Source organism: Mustela nigripes, chromosome 1 (assembly GCF_022355385.1).
Source record: "Mustela nigripes isolate SB6536 chromosome 1, MUSNIG.SB6536, whole genome shotgun sequence".
In the NCBI taxonomy this organism is placed as follows: domain Eukaryota; kingdom Metazoa; phylum Chordata; class Mammalia; order Carnivora; family Mustelidae; genus Mustela; species Mustela nigripes.
Window position 1 is genome coordinate 185,952,303 of NC_081557.1, and position 21,490 is coordinate 185,973,792.

The 21,490-nt window shown below is 35.7% G+C and overlaps 1 protein-coding gene across 1 annotated transcript in view; it reads left to right on the forward strand.

The window, feature by feature from the left end:
- FAT4 (FAT atypical cadherin 4) overlaps positions 1–20,759 on the forward strand; it is a 179,439-nt gene extending 158,680 nt beyond the window's left edge. Inside the window, exons 12-17 of the mRNA XM_059378162.1 lie at positions 3,976–4,061; positions 5,036–5,215; positions 8,139–8,263; positions 10,232–10,449; positions 15,072–15,333; positions 17,722–20,759. Coding sequence (XP_059234145.1) covers positions 3,976–4,061; positions 5,036–5,215; positions 8,139–8,263; positions 10,232–10,449; positions 15,072–15,333; positions 17,722–19,586 — 2,736 coding nt within the window. The 3' untranslated portion in view covers positions 19,587–20,759. The remainder of the gene's footprint in view (positions 1–3,975; positions 4,062–5,035; positions 5,216–8,138; positions 8,264–10,231; positions 10,450–15,071; positions 15,334–17,721) is intronic.
- Positions 20,760–21,490: the final 731 nt, after the last annotated feature.

Below are 21,490 nucleotides of genomic sequence, written 5' to 3' on the forward strand. Positions count from 1 at the left end.
TAGGTAAGAAGATTTAGACAATGTTTTAAATAAAGAAATATTTTCATATAAGGAAAAAAAAAGAACAGTGATGGGTCTAAAGATGACCTGATGATTGTATCATCACTGTCAAGGTTAGATGTTTGGATATTCATCCACGGATATCCCCATATCTGCTGTGCTGCATTCAGGGTTCTACCAGGTTGTTAGATGAGCCTATTGAAATATATGTAAGAGGGGGCCTGGGTGGCTCAGTGGGTTAAGCCACTGCCTTTGGCTCAGGTCATGATCTCAGGGTCCTGGGATCGAGTCCCGCATGGGGCTCTCTGCTCAGCAGGGAGCCTGCTTCCCTCTCTCTCTCTGCCTACTTGTGATCTCTCTCTGTCAAATGAATAAATAAAATCTTTTTTTAAAAAAAGAAATATATGTGAGAAAACAATAAAAGTATTAGTGAAAATTCAGGAATCATTTTCAATATGTGTTGTCTTCCTTTTTCTTATAAACTTGGTGTTAATGTTTGATGACTATAACTTTTTTCTAATATATTTAATTTATAAAATGTTTACTTAACAAAATTACCCCTAACAATCTGAAAATGAGATAAAAACAAGAGTAAAATTTAGTCATAATAATTACAGTATAAAGCTGTGATATATGAAAAATAATTTATTTAAAAAACTCTACTTGGAAAGTACTCATTTGGAGCCTTGATTTGATAGTAATTCAAGGAGGCTTTGTTTATTGGAAAGGGGTTGAGCAGAAAATAAAAACTTGGTTTATAGATGGGAATAATATCTCTACCTTTTTTATATTAATGCAAAGATTAATATAAATTATTCTAAAATTTTATGTATTTGATATTAAATAAGTGTTTGATAAATGTTAGTCATCCTAAGTTTCCAACAATACTGACTCATACAGCCTTTTGGGGTTAAAAAAAATGTTTTACTTAATCTCAATAAAGTTTTAATTATGAGTAGTGCCTAAAACGTCACACTGAATTCAGTGAATCCTAATAGAGGTATAACTAACAAAACTTGGAAATAATACTTTTTATAGACTAGTTTTAAGTCAGTATGCTCATTTATGCCTGAGATTTTTAAAACCAGCCTAATACCAAACTAGTTTGCTCAGAGAAGAACCTCTAGGAGAATACAGATTTAGAAAATTATGAAACTCCTGATGATCAGTTTATCCCAGCATTATGGAACCTGACAGAATTAGAACAAATGTGAGGTCCGCTATCTGTGTTGTGTTAGGTCTTCCATGAGCCGTAGTAATTTCCTAATAATGACAGGACCCTAATGGGGCATAGCAGGTAGCACCTCACCCCGATTCTCTCCAAGCATATGTGAGATAACCATTTTGCTAAGATGTTGTCAACAGACTTTTATGTAGAATAGATGATTTTATCTGATGACCTCCCAGGTCCCTTTAAATTTCGTTAAGATTTAATTCTATCGAACTAACCTTTGGGAGCAAGAGGGAGAGCAAAGAAAGAGGTACTGTGTGCCTGCCAGAATGGATAGAGAACAAATGCTTTCCGTTCATTTGCACTATGTGGCCATAGTCATCCAGTTTTAAAGGATACCAAATGTGGAAACAAATACCTTTGTCATTAGTTCTTCGGTGAGAGGAAAAAAAATGTCTTCCTTTTTAAAGAACATCCAAAATAAGGCCCCTACTGGATTTTGAATCTGTCATTTTCTGCAGTTCAAAGGGATTTTGTTAGAAACTGGCAAAATCATTAACTTCTCAGCTTTGAATCATTGAGTAGGCAGGATAGAAACATCTCAACTTACAGCAGTACTGGTAGAAAAATTCAACGGTAACAGAAAGCGCATTTAACTCTGAAGATTAAATTGCACAAGTTGCTATTCAAATAAAACTTCCCCTCCAGCATTCTTTCTTTGTACTGTATCATGAAGCTTTTAGAAAATGGGAAAAATATATTCACTATTAAGATTGACCAAAATATGATGCCATTATGTAAGTTGTTTTTCTTTCCTACCTGAGACATTCATAAATATCTATATGACATTCAGTTGTTTGTGATAGCTTTAGGGATCTCTAGAATGGAGGGACACTTTGCATAGTATACAGGAATATGTTAACAATTTTGTTTTAGAAATAAAGGAATTGTGCTTGAGTCAAATAGTCAACCTAGGCAACACAAGTTGTATCACAAAAACCCAGTATTGCTTTTGGGATTGAATACCACACAATTATTATAGAACACTGGAAAAAAATAACTACTGAAAGACTTAACTAAATAGGGCATGAATTCTTGACATAGAATTGGAAGAATAAATGTTTCCTAAGAATATTAGTATTTATTATAATTGCCTTGAGTATGTGGCCAGAAAAAGATTTACATGGCTCATGAGAATTTATTATATGGAGTTTATAGTTGGTTCTAATAATTAACTGATAGAAGTATTTTTGAATATTTTATTCAGTAGTATTTGATGCACAAAAACTATAAATTGACCTCATATATATATATATATATATATATATATATATATATTGTTATGGACAAATATACATTGTTATGGACAATCTCTAAAAATAATACCCATTGTTGATAAACATCTAAACATAGGATGTTAAGGAAATGAATCATCCCCATATGATACAATTCAAGAAAACAGAAAACTTGATGCTTTCATATGTAAATCAGGTGTAATGTTAGTCAACTTGTTTAACCTCCCTGAGTTGTTTTGGACATTTGCTTTGCTTTCATTACAATTAACCTCAAATGAAAACCATTCTTATAAATTAATACTTAGATAGTATTTATATTTTTATTATAATGGACAAAGTGGGATTAGCCCTGTTCTATGACATTCAAGTAAATTTAAGTAGAACCCTTTACTGTCTGCCTTGGTAGAAACCCTTAGTCCTTCTGTACTTCTGGATTTGGCGTTAAGCATTCTCCTGTGATTTACTGGCCATGTTCTGAAATACCACATTGGGAATATCATCCTTATAATTTCACCAACTAAATTTTGCAAAGTTTTGTCAGTTGCAGAATTTTACTGCAGTTTGGGGAACAAAGGGGGGCATCACAATAGCATTGCAGAACACAGAATAATGCGAATATGCAACAACCTTGGTCTTAAACCGGACCACAGCCATCTCTAGCGACCATTGCTCAATATAGACAGCCCTGACTTCTGTCATATTCCTGAACCTTGTGATCATGATTTGATGACTGCATTTACTGATCAAATAGAGTATTCAGCATTATATTCTAGTGAACAGAAGACTTTTGTCTCAAGGATATGCATCCCTTGGAATGCAAAAACAGTTACTGTTAGTTGTAATTTAAAGATTATTGGGGGGTTTCTACTATATAATAATAGATGAAAATGCATTCTGATAATTCATAAATATACTGTAATATACTTTTTATAAATAAAGATTCTTATCATAAGTGGAAGGGACATCTAACTGACTTGTTGACTTTGTCTCAAACCTTATCTTTAGTACAAGAACAACAATTTTCATAGATTGCTGTAATAATACACTATGCTTTGAAGATATATGACTAATATATAATTGAAATAAGACTTCTGAAAAATCAGAAATCTAATGTCTTTTCATTTGTTAGAATAGCTGGGTAATACTTTAAACACATTTCTTAAGATAGTAATCCCAAGAAGCTGTCCTCTATGTCCCATAAGTTTCCCATATGATACTGTAAGAGACATTAATGGCATTTATAGTTATTCATTTGTGAAACAAAGGGGCTGGAGAAGATTTTTCAAAGTATGTTCCCATCTCTTCTATGTAACGATTTCATAACTTTAGACATGTAAAAGAAATATGTGCTCCAAATGTGATACTATAATTGTATTATGTCATAATATACTAATTGTTATCACAATTTCAAAAAAAATGTCCATGTAGATATAAGTGCTAGGTAATGTTGGCTGAAAAGGACAATAGGGATGGCAGAAGTCAAGATGACCATTTCCTTCTACTTTATAGGCAGCTTCCTTAACCGTGGACTCTTGTACTGAGAACCAAGAACCAGGGTATTGCACTGTCAGTAATGTGGCAGTTTCAGATGACTGGTGAGTAAAATTATTAGCTTGATCTTTATTATCAAAAAGGAAATTAAACAGGGGTGCCTGGGTGACTCAGTCATTTGAGCGCCTGACTCAGTCTCAGCTCCAGTCTTGATCTCAGGATCATGAGTTTGCGCCCTGTGATAGTTTTTTTTTTTTTTTTTAAAGAAATTATACATTTAAAGATAATTATATTATGCTGAGTGTTGCAAAAGTTTACAATAGTTTATCCTCTCCAAAGGACTTTTCATGTTGTAAAATGAAAAGTTAATAATTTGTATATGGAATATATAAAAATGGTGTGAAATGGAAGTGGTAGAGGTGAGGATAAAGTCGGAGGAAGGAAAGAGTAACCCAGGCCATACTCTTTGACATGATTGGTGAAATCGTTGCATGTGACCTGGGTCCTGCAAGGTTAGGCTAGGGACTGAATTAATTTTAAATACCTTCTCTGAAAGCTTCATATGACAATTATTCACAGATACTTTTCAACAGTGCCTCAAGCTGAAACACAGCATTATGCCATCTAAAACATAAGTGATTTTAGAAATAGCAACAGAGAAAAATAAATATCAACACATCATCCATGACATTAATTAACTTATTGGCATCATTATGATCTTGTAGTGAAGAAAAACTATAAACTAACATTAATATTAGAGTTGTCACTATTTATACTGCACAGTATCTTCTTTCTGATAATATGCTTCCTCTTGCTAACTCAATATTGTTTTATACATCCCATTTGACTAACTGAAAATGTCATTTCCATAAGTTTTATTATTTTTCATGCCTTAAAAACCTAATAATCCTGTAGAAATCTGTCAGAAGATATGCACCAATAGGTAATATTTTCCATTCAAATTTACCACGTTATAACACATGCCAGAAAAAGTTATGTTCACTCTTTTTAAAACTAAACATTCTACTGAAATCTATCATGTTGGAACTAATATACTTATCTTTGCTTTCTTATGTAGGACTCTTGATGTTCAGCCAAATCGAGTCACAGTTGGAGGTATCAGATCGCTAGAACCGATCCTTCAGAGGAGAGGACATGTGGAAAGCCATGATTTTGTCGGGTGTATAATGGAATTTGCAGTCAACGGAAGGCCTCTGGAGCCCAGCCAAGCTTTGGCAGCACAAGGCATCCTAGATCAGTATGGCAATTTTACTTCTTACTATTTTAAAGAAAAAATGCACAAAATTTACATAATTGAGCATCCAAAGACGGAATTATTATGCCTAAAGCCCTAAAAGCATCAAGTGTTTTACATTGTTTTGAATTTTAAATATTTATTTATAGTTGCAAAATTTTGTTTGGCATAAATGTGATATTTAGTTGGAAAGTTAACGTTTATTGTCTGAAGTCTAAGAAAGAATATATGTATGCACGTATGCGTGTATATGCTTCACGTTACCTTAAGTGGTTGTTGGAAGATTATAATGACTTAAGCAGAGTAAATCTCACAGGAAAGAAACTGTCACATAATAATATATAAATGTTAGTGATAATGTATGCAAAAAACATTTGATATTACATAGCTTTATATACAAATGTATATTTTCAAAACTTGATACATCTTTAACAAGTGATAATTTGATTAATTGTAAGACATTTGATTTTCCCATATAATTATTGGTTAGGTTCCCAGCAATGATTTAGGAACTGTGAAAATAACATTATTTATTGTAAAAATTATTCTTACTCATAATGAAAATTGGAAAATTCAGAAAAATATGAAGTATCCTATAACCTAATTACATAGAGACAAACACTCTTACCTTATTGTCACATTCATGACTGTCTGTTCTTCCATAATATGAACGTACCCTACTTTAACTATGAATATACACTTTACTTGTTTCCAATTTTATTGATATTTTAATAGCCCTGTGCTTAATGCTATTCTTAGTATTTTACTGTATTCTATTTTAACCTTTACAACCATTTTATTAGATAGATATTATTATTTTCTGAGTTCCTCGGAGTTTTAAAAACTTGCTTAAAATCAACCAGCTTGTGAGCAGCAAAGCTAAATCATGAAGTAGGTACTTGGTCAAGGACAAAGCAGATCCTTGCTCTTGAGAAGTTCATAGTCCCTTTAAATTCATCATTACTAACCTCTTCTTTGGCCATGATTTTGCCTAGTGACGTATTCTATTCCCTAATTTAACTCTTTTCCCACTTTTCTCAATGACAATCCTGCCTCTGCTTTTCACAGACTTTAAACATGGTCTCCTGTATCATCTTTCCCAACTAATGAATCTGCTTTCTGTGTTGCTCAGAAAATTGAAGGAATCAAAAGAAAACTCCCAAAGGCTTGTCCTGCCACATTTGCCTATGAGCACATGCATCCCAAAGTATACCTTATATCCTGTTACTATGAATGAACTGCTCCTATTTCCACAAAGACCAACCCTTTTTATGTAATAGGTTCAATCCCCAACACCTTCTAAAAACAACTGTTAAGCTGTCTCATCAGTATTTCATTCCTCATTTCAATCCATGCTGTTCTTTCTCCCTTTTTATTTTTTTAAAACCTTTATTAATCCCATTTCCTCCCCATCTTTTCTCTTTTGAAAAACTATTCTATCATTGTCAAAGTGATCAATAAGCTTTCCATTGCTAAAATCAATGGTCAGTTCTCCTCTTACTGGAACTTCGGTATTCATCACTCCCTCCCACTAAAAATACTTTATTAGTTTGTCCACCAGCATATGGTACACCACTGGTTTTCTACTCCGATTCTTTGTCTCATCTGCTTGACCTTATCTTCTTGATGTCGTATATCTATATTCATTCTTTAAATTTTGTGTTGTCCTTGGTTTTAAGTACTGTCTCTAAAACTCGTGAGTCTTTAATATTTATCTTCAACTTGGCCTCTGAACTGTAGACCCTGATATCCCACTGCCTACTCAATATCCCCCCTATCTTTCCAATAAATGTCTCATACTGAAATTTAAAACTGAGCTCCTGGCCTTCCTTCTTGACTTCTTCTTCTTCTACTTGTTCCACAGATTTTTCTATCTCAGAAACTGAACTCAATCCACCCACCTGTGCAGCCAAACATTTTAGGCTAGCCTTTGACTCTTCCCTTCCTGACATATCTCACTTCCATTGTACCAGCATCCAGATTGACATTGAAAAACAGATGTAAATTCTAAGCCTAACTTAAAGGCCTTCATGATACAGCCTCTCTCTTAATTTTCTAACCATATTTATATATGCTTCTTTTTTGTTGTTGTTGTTCACTCTGCTCCAACCATATTGGGACCCTCAGTGGTCTTCGAACATACTAGGTACAGTTTCTCTTCAAGGCTTTCTTACTGTTTCCTCTGCTTGGAATGATCTTCTACCAAATATGCTTTTTTCTCTCTGTTTGGTTAGGTCTTTACAAAGATGGGTAGTTCTTTTACTGATGAATCTAGAGGATCCAGCAACACTGCCCCTCCCCCCAAAGCTCCCAATAGTCTTTGTCTATGTTAATTTTCCCATAGAACTTTCTTCATTCTAACATATTACACATTTACCTAATTTTTGTTTTATTTTGATTTTGACTGCTTCCTCCACAAGAAGAAATAACTACTTCATGAATATATGGATTTTTTCTGTCACTTTACTCGCATGCTTAGAGTAGTATGCTTATAATTGGCATATAGTAAGCAGTCAATATGTATTAGTTGAATGAGTTATCTGGGGAGGAGTTGTGTAAACAAATAAATAAGTGGCCCATTAGGTAACATTAACCAAAGATGTCCAACTCAAATGAAAATTAATTTAAAGAAGAAATTTTCACCTCTTTCTCTGAATTGTGTATCTGTATTTTCTGTATTATGTGTTCTGTATCTGTATTGTATCTGTATTCATTTGTTTCATTTTCTCCTTTATGAACAAGGCAGAGAATGTGTTACAGAACAGCTCCTTGTTTGATTAGATGCTCCAAACATCTAACTTGAGTTTCAAAGAAGTGAGTTCATGAAACTCAGCAAGTTAATAAAAGCTTATATCTAATTTTAACAAGTGCTCCCCCACATACTTTATTTTGTGCCTTATGGTTCTTTATTTTGATTTCACTTTAGATGTCCTAGACTGGAAGGTGCTTGTACTCACAGCCCCTGCCAGCACGGTGGCACGTGTACAGACTACTGGTCATGGCAGCAGTGTCATTGCAAAGAAGGACTAACTGGGAAATACTGTGAGAAATGTATGCAAGCTGTTTTATCTTCCACTGGAAATTATTATCATCATGAAAAGTATAGATATATGCCCTTAAATATGTAATTATATTCTAAGAATTATTTTCATTCTAAATGCTGAAAATATGAAATGGTAATAATTAGTAAAAATGTAGTGACCTTTTCTACTTATTTTTTAACTTGAAGAAGAGTGATGTTCTTCTAGAATTATTTACTAAATTTTTAATTTCCATTTTTTGAATTTATTAATTTTGTGAACCTAATTTATAGGAATGTTACACAATTTACAAGGTTGAAGGCTATACCAGGTTTTGGCTTATTATCTGCCTTTAGAGGATATTTCTCCAATAAATATTTTGTATGTGGCAGAAAGTATAGATACTAAATGACTGAACACTGAGTGATACTTGTATTTTATTTTATTATTTCATTTTTTTAAGATTTTATTCATTTATTTTGAAGAGAGAAAGAATGGAGGGGCAGAGGCTGAGGGAGAGAGAGAATCTCAAGCAGACTGCCCACTGAGCACAGAGCCCATCACAGGGATCAATTTCATGACCTTGAGGTCATGACTGAGCAGAAATCAAGAGCCAAGCACTTGGGTGCCTGGGTGGCTCAGCTGGTTAAGTGTCTGCCTTAGGCTCAGGTTGTAATTCTGGAGTTCCAGGATCTTTCTCTCAAATAAATAAATTTAAAAAAAAAAAAAAAGAGTCGGACACTAACTGACTGAACCACCCAGACACTCCAATATTTGCATTTTAATTTACAGTTATTGGATTTGGTTTTGAGTCTTTTTAAATCTTTTTAGTAGTTATTTGCTTTTAAACACTAATACTGCTTTTCATAAGACATTAGGGACATTCAAGCCATCTCTAGAACATGGCATTCTATAATTTTAAGCTGTATATCTCCCTAACTAACCCCAATGGGGTTTCTTTTATAAAATTTGCTTTATTTTCAAATATGTGGTTACTATACTTTACTTTCAATTATGTGATTACTACTTAAATCATTGCAGTTATTTGATCACTTCTTAAGAAGTCTTGATTCTATTAAAGTATGAGAATGAATAGAAATTCATGATCACATGAAGGATATAATATACTCAAAAAAATCTCACAAGCAGAAGGTATAATTATATTTCATTTTTAGGATAAAATCAAAACATAAAAAAGTATACTGTCGCATAATATTTGTTATAGTAGTAGGTATTTTATAAGTAGGAACCCAATTATATCTGGAATATTAAATAAATCATTGGCTTGAGAAATGCCTGAGGTTAGTTTTTTTAAATTGAGATATTACATATACTATAAAATTTACCTTTATAAAGTATACTGTTCAATGCTGTAACCCTTTTGAGTTTATTTGCTTTATGTCCTTTCTTTAGCTACGTTCACCATTACTATAACAAACTTCTAAAGTTCACTAATATGAACATTTTATCACATTATGATAAATTATAATTATGCATGATAATTACATATAATGATAAATTCTATGTGATCGTATGATTATTACTACTAATAAAGTTGCTACAAATATAAATATTTGATTGTGCACTGCTTTGCCCATATTTGTAATCTGCTAGAGGCTTAAGAATATAAATCACTTAATTATGAAAACATATTCATTTATGAATTTTGGAGTAAAACTTATTATGTAAAGTAAAACTTATTATGAACACATTTTTCAACTCTATATTTTTAACAGGTGATATCTCTGTAGGTATTCATGATTTATATCATATATCAAATATGTTAATGAATATTTCCCAAATGATTAACGTTTCTGAATTGGATTTAAGCATTTGAAATTAACTTACACAATAATTCACAAGTGGAAATATTTTTTTTCCCAAGGGGAGGATTGGCGAATATTGATTCTGAAATTTTTTATAGTGTTTGTCACCTCTCAAAACTATTTAAGAAGCTAAATAGACACATTCATTTTTCTCTTTCTTCATTGGCTTTCAGCTATTACTCCTGACACTGCCTTATCATTAGAAGGCAAAGGGCGCTTGGATTACCACATGAGTCAGAATGAGAAGCGGGAATATTTGTTAAGACAGAGCATACGAGGTGCCATGTTGGAGCCTTTTGGTGTGAACAGTCTGGAAATAAAATTCAGAACAAGAAGCGAGAATGGCATTTTAATCCATATCCAAGAAAGCAGCAATTACACTACTGTGAAGGTAGGATAAAGCTAATGGTGACTTCATTTGACTAGACCGCCTGCTGTGTCATGGTTTAAATCACTTTGCCCATAATTTCTGTCCTTTTCTTTACAATCCATTAGAGTTCCGACTGATGCTGGGCACTATTCCAATATCATCTATCTTAACTATTCCCCAGGCATTGGCCAGAGTAACAAAGATCTGAATGGTTTGGTTTCTAAACATCTTTGTCTTGGTTTTGAGTAAAGACCACTGCTTGGTAGGCCAGCATAGAAAGAATTTGTTGCAATTTACTTTGTCAAATAAAAATTCATATTTCTGTTATTTCCTATTTTTAAACAAAGTAAAGCAAAAAGACAATGTGTCTTTGAAATTAAAAAAAAAAAAGTCTCCAAAAATTATTCCAAACACTAATATGTTTATATTAATTGGTGGGACTAAAGTAAGGAAAATCATTTTTAAATTATCTGGCTTTATTCTGGAGCATATAGCCAATTCACTAATTTCACAGGGTATACCCTATGAAATTAAGTATCTTTGGAATTATTGTCAGTTAAATCACAGCTGAGTTCTCCAAATAATTTCTAAATAAATAACTTTTAAACATTCTACTTTTAAACATTCTACATTAAACAATGTACTGATTTGTCATTAGGCTTTTACATAATATTTTCACTATAAATGAGATGTTAAACTGGTGAATAATTTCCTTAGATATGCACTTTCCTTCAGCTCTTAGCTTTCTTAATTTCTAAGACTATCAGTCTGCTTTCTTTCCCACAAATAAGACTTCATCTTTTAAATCATCAGTTTCTTCAGTTTAGATATCTTAAATCATTTCTATTAACGTCACTTTGATATTATAATCTATTCATAATTTTACATGAATTTTGTTAAATTCTGAAGAACATAAAGCCAGATTTTCTATATTATTTTCACCTAAAAATTAGTATTTTGAAAATTTCTAAAAGTTTAGTTCATGAAGACAAAAGGCAATATACATAGCAAATTATTAGGTTTAATTAACATAGAATACTACTAGTGGCAGATGTTTGCCTCTAAACTTCAGCCTCTTTTTTCTTAAAATTTCTCTCCATCCAAGTCAACTCTGGTTGTTATGGTGCATGAACATGTCTTTAATAAGTAGTACAAAAACTCTTTAGAATTTTCACAATCTTCATAGTTCAATCATTCTCAATTGGGGATCATGTTTACCTGCCCCCGCCCCAGGGGATGTTTGACAATGTCTGGAGGCAATTTTTTCTTGATGGAATGGTTATTAAAATGCTAAAAACTTTTTTTTCTTCCTTTTTCAATCTGGAGGCATTTTTATTGTTGCAGTGGGGAGGGGTGCTACCAGCATCTAGTAGGGAGAGGTCAGTCATGTCACTGAACATCCTACATTGCACAACGCAGCACCCCACAACAAAGAAATTTCAAGTCCAAAATGTCAAGAGTAATGAGGTTGAGAAACTCTGCTCTAATCCAGTACAAAAGAACATCTTCAGGTTATAACTTTACCTCAATTATTAAAACAAAGAGCCCGGTTCAGAATTAATAAAGCTACTGCAAAACAAAGCACACATGTCACTGTATTATGTTATTAGTGTTTGTAACTTGCACTGGAAAGTGCGTCAGAACCAAAGAAAGTAATGATGTCCAGAAAGAGGTAAACCTTTACAGTCTAGGAGAAACACTTTATTGTATGCGCTGAGAGGCTTTGACATTGAGGTCTGTGCATTATCTGTTAAGCTGCTTCCAAGTCCTCATGCCATTTAAATGACATATGAAATATTTCTGTACATTATCTCTTTAAGCCAAGAGATACAAAATACAATGTGGTTGAAGAAATCAGAGACAGAACTTTTTTTTTTCTTTTTTTCCCTTAAGGAAGAAGCTGAATGTCAGGATCCATTTTTGTCACCATAAAATCTTGCATTTCCAACAGGACAGCAGCATGTGACTTCTCCAGATTTTCTTACATTGGTAGCAAACACTTAGAAAGAGATTTTTTTTTTTTTTTCCTGGAAGAAAAGTAAATGCTAATGAATAAAAATAATGACTAATGCAGACCAAAATGCACATTTCTTTTGTATGAATATTTTGAAAAGCAGCTTTTCAGAGATTAAAGGGCTTGGCAAGTAAAATAAGTAGATTAAAAAACCAGTGAATAAGGAGAACAAAATAGACAGGAAGCGAATGGCTGTTGTAAGTAAGCAGGCAAGTTATTTGGATGACAGGAATACGATCTACTTACACAGGCTAAGAAGCTGGTCAGGAGGGACTGTTACTTTTCTTTTAGCTTATCGGTGACTAAGGCCCCTGGTTTTCTTCTTTCTTTCTTTTGGCTCACTTGTGACAGTTTCTTTCTTTCTCTCTCTCTTTTTTTCCCCCTCTTCTTTCTCTTCCTCTTTCTTTCTCTATCTCTTTCCCTCTCTCTTTCCCTCTTTCTCTTTCTTTGTCTTTCTGTCTTTCTTTCTTTCTATCCCTTCCTTCCTTCCTTGAATCAATCCAGCTCTCCTTCTCCCTCTCTCTCTTACACAAAAGCCAGTTAGATGATATTTTTGAAAATAAAGGGGAGTTGGGTTTGAGGAACTTCAGGGTTTGAGGGGAGAGTATCAGGAGTGGGCAGCAATAACAATGTGAGGAGAGAGGCGAATATGTAGAATAGATAGAATCTGTTCAGATAAAAAAGAAGTAGGTAGAGAGCATTTTAGATAGAAAAACAGAAGGAAGCATACTTATATATAATTGTGTTGACGGCATATTTAAAGTGTTTCACAAATCTCCTTTCTTTTAGGACATATTGTGTATCTCCATATTTGAGTTCTGTGATAATGTCAGATGGACTTTATTTTTGTTCCAAATCAATTCTGTTGTTTTGGCATATAGATTTTGTTTTTGTTTTTGTTTTTGTTTTTGAGTGAAGCCCAAAGTACAGAGTTGGGATGAGGGACACAGAGCTCTAGATTAAAAAGGAAGTAAGGAATAAAAAAATCTGTGGGTAAATAAACTAAGCAAAAATTAGCATAAAAATGAACATGATGTTTTCAAAGTTAGAAAGGATAAAAGAACCAGGTACAGTATTGGGGTGGGGGCAAAACATTACAAATGTTGCAATGAGAACTTGTCTTCTCATTCACCAGAGTCTATGTGTATTCTAAAGACTCTCATGTCAGAGCAGATGAGTAAAATGATGGCACAGTTTGATCAGGTAGGAGGGAAACGCAGAGCGGGAAGAAGGCTCTTCCCAAGGCTTCTTTCCAAAAGGACTCTGGCTCTCACCAAAGAGAAGTTGCTGTTTTTACTGTGTGTTTCATGAGACATTGCCCACTTGATGAAGTGTTATTGTCATTTAACCACAAGTTTCTTTTCTTTTCTTTTAGTTTGGTACTAAAATATACTATTATCTAGAGAGGCCGCTTTAATAAAATGTTACAGGATGAATAATGTATGTAAATGTGTTAGGCATATTTTCCACAAAGCAAAAATGAACTGATTTTTAGCTCTACCAGATGTGTTTGTTGCATGTAGAAATAACATTTGATCCGAGTGACAAAATAACTGATCCGCCCTTTCATCCCTGTCATCTGATACACGGTGCCACTTCATCCCCTGGCCCAGGCACCAGCTCTGTCTGGCAGCATGGTGGGATTATGCTCTCTGAACCAAATGTTCATCTTGCCTCATAAATTATTTCGTTTTCTAAAGTACTCAGAATACTGGAAACTTGGTAGCTGGAAACTGGAGTAGGAGCATCCTGTTACCCAATGTTCTACTGTGCAAAGTCAAAGAAACCAAATATCCCTTAGATAAATTATAAAAGGCAGCCAAAGTGAAGACTTGCCCAGACACCTCATTATTAAGAACTCACTCGTTATTCATCATAGTTTTCATCTCAATAAATGATATAAACAATAGGCATGCTTTCTTCTAAAATTCCAGTGCGTTAGAGATGACAGATGAAAGAATTTCTTTTTGTCTATTTTCCCAACTATGTTTCATTTTTCCCTGAGCATTGATGTTTATTTTTGCAAGTAGTTTTAACCTATTTTGATCACCCTGGACCTTTTACTAAACTGACAGATTTTTTTTTTTTTTACACCTGCCATTGTGATGAAATGATAAGTAATTACAAAAAAGGTGTACTTTATTTAAAATAGGTTTTCACTCCATCATTACCTCAGATTCTGGAAAATAATGTTATGCATCTTGAAAAATTAGGTATGACTATAATAGCACCTTGAAAACTATTGAAATAGTCAAATGTGAAGATATCTGTTGCTTAAATTTATAGAAGCAGTATGGGTAAGTATACTCTGATTCAGCCAGACTCTTCAGCTAGTCTCTTGGATTGATTGATTTGAGACAGAGAGAACAAGTGAAAGCACAAGCCAGGGGGAAAGGCAGGGGGTGAAGCAGACTTGCTGTTAAGTGAGGAACCCAATGTGGGACTTGATCCCAGGACCCTGGGATTATGACCTGAGTCCAAGGCAGATATGTAACCATCTGGGCCACAGAGGCACCCTAGTCTTTTGGCTTTAAATTGATCAATATTTTAAGATTTTATTTCATTTTGATTCTGTTTTATTTGGGCATACCATAGTTTAATTATGCATTATTTTTAATACTTTTTATAGATTAAAAATGGCAAAGTCCATTTTACATCAGATGCAGGAATTGCTGGGAAAGTGGAGAGAAATATTCCTGAAGTGTATGTTGCAGATGGCCACTGGCATACTTTTCTAATCGGAAAAAATGGAACAGCCACAGTATTATCCATCGACAGAATATATAACAGAGATATTATCCACCCTACCCAGGATTTCGGTGGCCTCGATGTGCTCACTATATCTCTTGGGGGAATTCCACCTAATCAGGCTCATCGAGATTCTCAAACAGGTAAATGCTTATGTTGAGCAAAGGAATGGTAAAATTGTTCTTATCAAAGTAGTTAGACTTCTGATAATACCCATTATGCATATTCTGAGACTCTCATAACTGTCTTTAGGAAGCCTGTAATGAATTATTGGCCATCACTTACTTTAGCCATTTGGATTTATTCTAGCAGGTTAATAATTCAGCCCATGGTGCTTCCCTTGTCCACCAAATATTTACTTATTCATTAATTCACTTACTCATTCATTTGTTAACTCACATGACAGATATTTACTGAGCCCCACCCTTGGCATGGGAGTACAATGGTGGATTAAATAAATACCTACTCTCCTTATATGACAAAGAGAATAAACATCAATGAAATCATTATACAAGTGAATATATTATTTTAGAATATGATAAATGATGTGAAGAAGGAATGTAGAATTCTAAGAGGTTTTCAAAAAAGGAGAAAGGGAAACTTCCTTGGGAAATTGACATTGGTACTTCAAACTGAACTATGAAAATGAAGATGGGAGAGTATGAAAGCCTAATTTATATTGTTAGGAACTTAACAAAAGTAGGAACTTAGTTCCTAAGTTGTTCCTACAAAAGTAGGAACTTAACGAAAAGTTCAATCTACTTTGACTCAATCTTCAAGGTCACAGGCTTATTGGAGACTGCGGTCACAGGTGAAGGATGAAGTTGAAGAATGAAGCAGGGCCTCCTAGACCTGTCATATTTTTGGTCTTACTCTCAGGACAATGGGAAGTCACCAAAAAGTTTCTCTTAGAGGAGTCTCAAGATTAGATATGTAGTGATATTAAATATCTTTCAGGTTACAACATGGAGAATGCATTGGAGGAGGACAAGAGTCCACTGGCATAAGCTAGCTGGGATGATATTGTTGTGATCTAGGCAAGGTATTGTGTGTGTTTTAACTAGTGTGGTGGTAAAGGAGTTAGTAAGAAGTGGATAGGGAAGAAGTACTTTAGAAATTAAAATAAACTAAACCGTTGATATTTTGAGTGAAATTCAGGAAGGTTTCTGACCTATCAACTAGAAGAAGGGCCGTGCTACTGAAAGAGGAAACTGCAGAAAAGTGCAGGAAAAAGTGTGTCTATAAGTAATAGCAAGACGGTGGTGTGGGACCTTTGGGCTTTGGACAACCTTTGCAAAAGACTTTTGGATGGGTAGACTACAGTCAGAAGTGGACACCAGCTAGAAATGCATATGAGGAGTTAGCTGAGTCAAGCGGGTCACTGAAGTCCTGAGTAGAGTAGTAGTGTGGAGGAGAAACAAAGCCTAGAGCTTAACTTAAGCAACCCTGGGAATCAGTGGCTATTTAGAGGAAAATGAAACGTAATAGAGACTAAGTTGTTGAAAGAAAATCTGGAAAGTAGGAACAAAAGCAGATGTTACAGAAGCCCATGGAAAAAGAGTGTATCAGGGATGGAAATACCACTACAGTGGAAAGATACCAGGAAAACTGAAAAATGCAGGGAGAGGGGATAGGCTTAAGTCACAAGAGTAAAAGTCCAAGTCATAACTTGTTCTTATATACTTAACTTCTTTGAGAATATGGATGCTAATTCTTTTGGATGCTGTAGGAAACAAACCAATGTAAATCATAGTCTTGTATTAGTGTAAAATGGATTCTTGGGCTCTGTGACAGGAGTGTTAATTAGCAATATTAGCACATTCAAGTCCAACAAAGAGTTTCTCAACTTCAAAAAAATAATAATAATAATTATTGGCCTCTAAGGAGCCATTTTAGATGTTTTTTTTTTTTTTTGTTTTGTTTTGTTTTTCCTAACTTCTGCCGTTCCCACCTCATGAAGTGGTCATGCTGTAGTTATACTCAATATCCGTCCTCTAGGGGACCACAAAGCTTTGTAATAGCTTTGTCTTTTGCTCTGCAGGAGCCGGTGTTCAACTCCTTGGGAGCAATATAGCCTCCATAGAGAATGTATGATATCTAATGATTAAAGCTATTAGTCTTTTTTTTTTTTTTTCTGTTTGCTGTTGTTGTTCTTTGTAAGTACTTTAAAATACCTTTTATTTCCATTTTTTTATTTCTTGTATGTAGACTATAAAAATAAGACAAATAGATAATTAAATAACTAAAAAGAGGAAGAAAAAGAAAATCCAGCCTGTGTCATTCATAAATCTTCAGAAAGAGCAATGTCTGAGCAATTCTCTCCAGACTTTTGTCATGGAAATCTTCTCCATCTTAAGTTACCTTGTAAGACACATAGAGTTACCATCTTTGGACTGGGCAATGGTACTGAGAATGTGGTTTCTTTTTACCAGACGTGATTGTGCAGCTTCTTTTTACCAGAGTCCCCCAGTGCAGCACTGTAAATCTTGGTTTCCTCTAAAATGCCTCACTGCTCCTTCTTCCTGCTGCAGGTTTTGACGGCTGCATTGCTTCTATGCTGTATGGTGGTGAAAGTCTTCCTTTCAGTGGGAAACATAGCTTGGCCTCCATATCTAAGACAGATCCCTCTGTGAAGATTGGCTGTCGTGGCCCCAACATTTGTGCCAGCAACCCCTGCTGGGGTGACTTACTGTGCATTAATCAGTGGTATGCCTACAAGTGTGTTCCTCCCGGAGACTGTGCATCGCACCCATGTCAGAATGGGGGCAGCTGTGAGCCAGGCCTGCACTCTGGCTTCACCTGTAGCTGCCCGGAGTCCCACACCGGGAGAACCTGTGAGACGGTGGTGGCCTGCCTCGGCGTCCTCTGTCCTCAGGGGAAAGTGTGCAAAGCTGGAAGTCCTGGAGGCCATGTCTGTGTTCTGAGCCAGGGTCCTGAAGAGATCTCCCTGCCTTTGTGGGCTGTGCCGGCCATCGTGGGCAGCTGCGCCACAGTCCTGGCCCTCCTGGTCCTCAGCCTGATTCTGTGTAACCAGTGCAGGGGGAAGAAGACCAAAAACCCCAAAGAGGAGAAGAAACCGAAGGAGAAGAAGAAGAAGGGAAGTGAGAACGTTGCTTTTGATGACCCAGATAATATCCCTCCCTACGGGGATGATATGACTGTGAGGAAGCAGCCCGAGGGGAACCCAAAGCCAGATATCATTGAGCGGGAGAACCCCTACCTCATCTACGATGAGACCGACATTCCCCACAGTTCAGAAACCATCCCCAGTGCCCCCTTGGCCTCTCCAGAGCAAGAGATAGAGCATTACGACATCGACAACGCCAGCAGCATCGCCCCTTCAGACGCAGACATCATCCAACACTACAAGCAGTTCCGCAGCCACACGCCGAAATTTTCTATCCAGAGGCACAGCCCCCTAGGCTTTGCGAGGCAGTCCCCCATGCCCTTAGGAGCCAGCAGTTTGACTTACCAGCCTTCATACAGCCAGGGTTTGAGAACAAGCTCCCTGAGCCACTCTGCTTGCCCTACCCCCAACCCCCTGTCTCGCCACAGCCCAGCCCCATTCTCGAAGTCCTCTACTTTCTACAGGAACAGCCCGGCCAGGGAATTGCATCTGCCTATAAGAGATGGAAATACATTGGAAATGCACGGGGAGGCCTGCCAACCTGGCATTTTCAACTATGCCACAAGGCTAGGAAGGAGAAGTAAGAGTCCTCAGGCCATGGCCTCTCATGGTTCTAGACCAGGGAGTCGCTTAAAGCAGCCAATTGGGCAGATTCCTCTGGAATCTTCTCCTCCGGTAGGACTGTCAATTGAAGAGGTGGAGAGGCTAAACACCCCTCGCCCTAGAAACCCAAGTATCTGCAGTGCAGATCACGGAAGGTCTTCTTCAGAAGAGGACTGCAGGAGGCCATTGTCCAGAACAAGGAACCCAGCGGATGGCATCCCAGCTCCAGAATCTTCTTCTGATAGTGACTCGCATGAGTCTTTCACTTGCTCAGAGATGGAATATGACAGGGAAAAGCCAATGGTGTATACTTCCAGGATGCCTAAATTATCTCAAGTCAATGAATCTGATGCAGATGACGAAGATAATTATGGAGCCAGACTGAAGCCTAGAAGATACCATGGTCGCAGGGCAGAAGGAGGACCTGTGGGCACACAGGGGGCAGCCCCAGGGGTTGCTGACAACACACTGCCCTTGAAGCTTGGGCAGCAAGCAGGGAATTTCAACTGGGACAACCTTTTGAACTGGGGCCCTGGCTTTGGCCATTATGTAGATGTTTTTAAGGATTTGGCATCTCTCCCAGAAAAAGCAGCAGCAAATGAAGAAGGCAAGAGTGGGACAACGAAGCCGGTCCCCAAAGATGGGGAAGCAGAGCAGTATGTTTGAACTTTATGTACTGGCATTATAAAGTCGAAAGACAAGGGACACTCAAACTGTTGTAAGGTTGTCGACTAAGGTGGGTTCCATTTGCAAAACAGGCCAGTATGGACTGGTGTTGGAGGGAAACTTTAAAAAATAATAACCACAATGCTGCTGAAACAGACTCAATGCAAGTCTTTAATTTAAATATGCTTGGCTGAATTTATTTTTCTGCATGCATCGTATTTTGTAACTAGTTATGTGGCATGCAGCGTTTGGAAAGTTTTTCTTATTTACCAATGTTTGATTTGTGATTTTTTTAAATTAATACCGTTGCCATTGCAGAAATGAATTTGTGCTTTCACAGTGGGGTATGTGTATCGTTTCCGTTGTATTATCATTGTTATGTTTTGCATCACAAGATCCTTGAGATTTAAGCAATCCTTGTAACGTGTAGGAAGAACCCTCCATCCTTGAACGAAAGACTAAGTATTAACACTTTCCAGAAGTATAGATTCCATATTAGATGTTGCTCAGAAATGTCTGATATTTGAGTTAAGTTTTACATGACAGTGGGTACTAAAGTTAAGTCATTTTGTTCAGCACTTTAGAATTTTCCTACAAAATTGTGTTAAAACTTCTGAATATTTTTTTTTTTTTAAATAAACCGTTCTGGTCTTCTGATCTTCATCAGGCTTCCGCTAGGAACAAAATGACTGCATATTTTCCTTAGAATACTGCTTCCCTTCTTACTGTGGAATGATGTTCTCAGCAGCACTTCTCAGAGACACTTTTGGTAGTTATTTATTGAAAAATGTTCTATGCTTTTAAATTTTAAAGAATCAACCTAAAGAAAGCCTATAATTGGACTTGTTTTTCAACCATTTAACATCTATCTCAAGTACCCAGTTTTTATAATTTATATAAAGTCAAATTTCAACTCTCCTTTCTTTCCACCATTTTGTAGATCATTTTTTAATACCGTGTAAAAACTTTTTTTTTACACCTAAGCTGTGTTTTTGATACTGATATTTTCCTATGCTGAAAAGTTTTCTTACTTTCAGGGAAGGTAAGAAAATCCCTTTTTTACATTTGTTACTTATGTAACGTTCATATTTTTCACATTTTGATATTTGTAACATACTGTATGCTTTCTACTTGTAAATGCGAACAATAGAATTAAAATATTTATTTAAAATACTTTGCATTCATCGTGTGATGTTAATCTTTTATCATTCTATACTGTTTTTATGCCCAACTTGAGTAATCTCTACTTGTCAATAGACAAGGTGAACTATGAATGGGCGACATCATTTTCTTCTAAAAAACCTCAGTGTGGATAATTGCCAGGACAGATAGTTTAAGGTCACTTTAGTACATTTCTATCTGTCAGAGTTCTTGAAATTCCCTAGGGCATAATGAGTCTAGACGAGATTTCGTCTTTGGGGATTAACTTTGTTATGAACCTGGTTTAAGCCTTCAGGCAATAAAAGTTTGGAAGTTCCTAGCAGAGTATGTTCACTGAAGGCCAGCTTTAGACCAGGCTTATAGTTATAGGAACAGCAATGAATTAAACCTAATTATGGAAAAATGTCTGGGTCTCATTTTCTCCAAGGACCCAGCCCAAAATGTTCTAAGTCAGATGGTAGATAGGAAGAATGACAGTGAGGTCTCTGCTATGCATACCTGTCTTTAATTTATTGATCACTCTGCTGCATAAATTCTAAACATATTTTACATGCTATCCTAGCCAAGACAAACCTCTATTTTCAACTAGTCACCCAAGAATGAAACAGTTCAGAAGAGACTAGTTCAGAATAAGATTCATTTGTGTATAAAAAGTTACACCTGAAATAGGATTTCTGCAAATTTTCTCACAATCTCAGAACTTTTTATAATTAAATATCTGCCCTGTAACTAATATTTCTTCA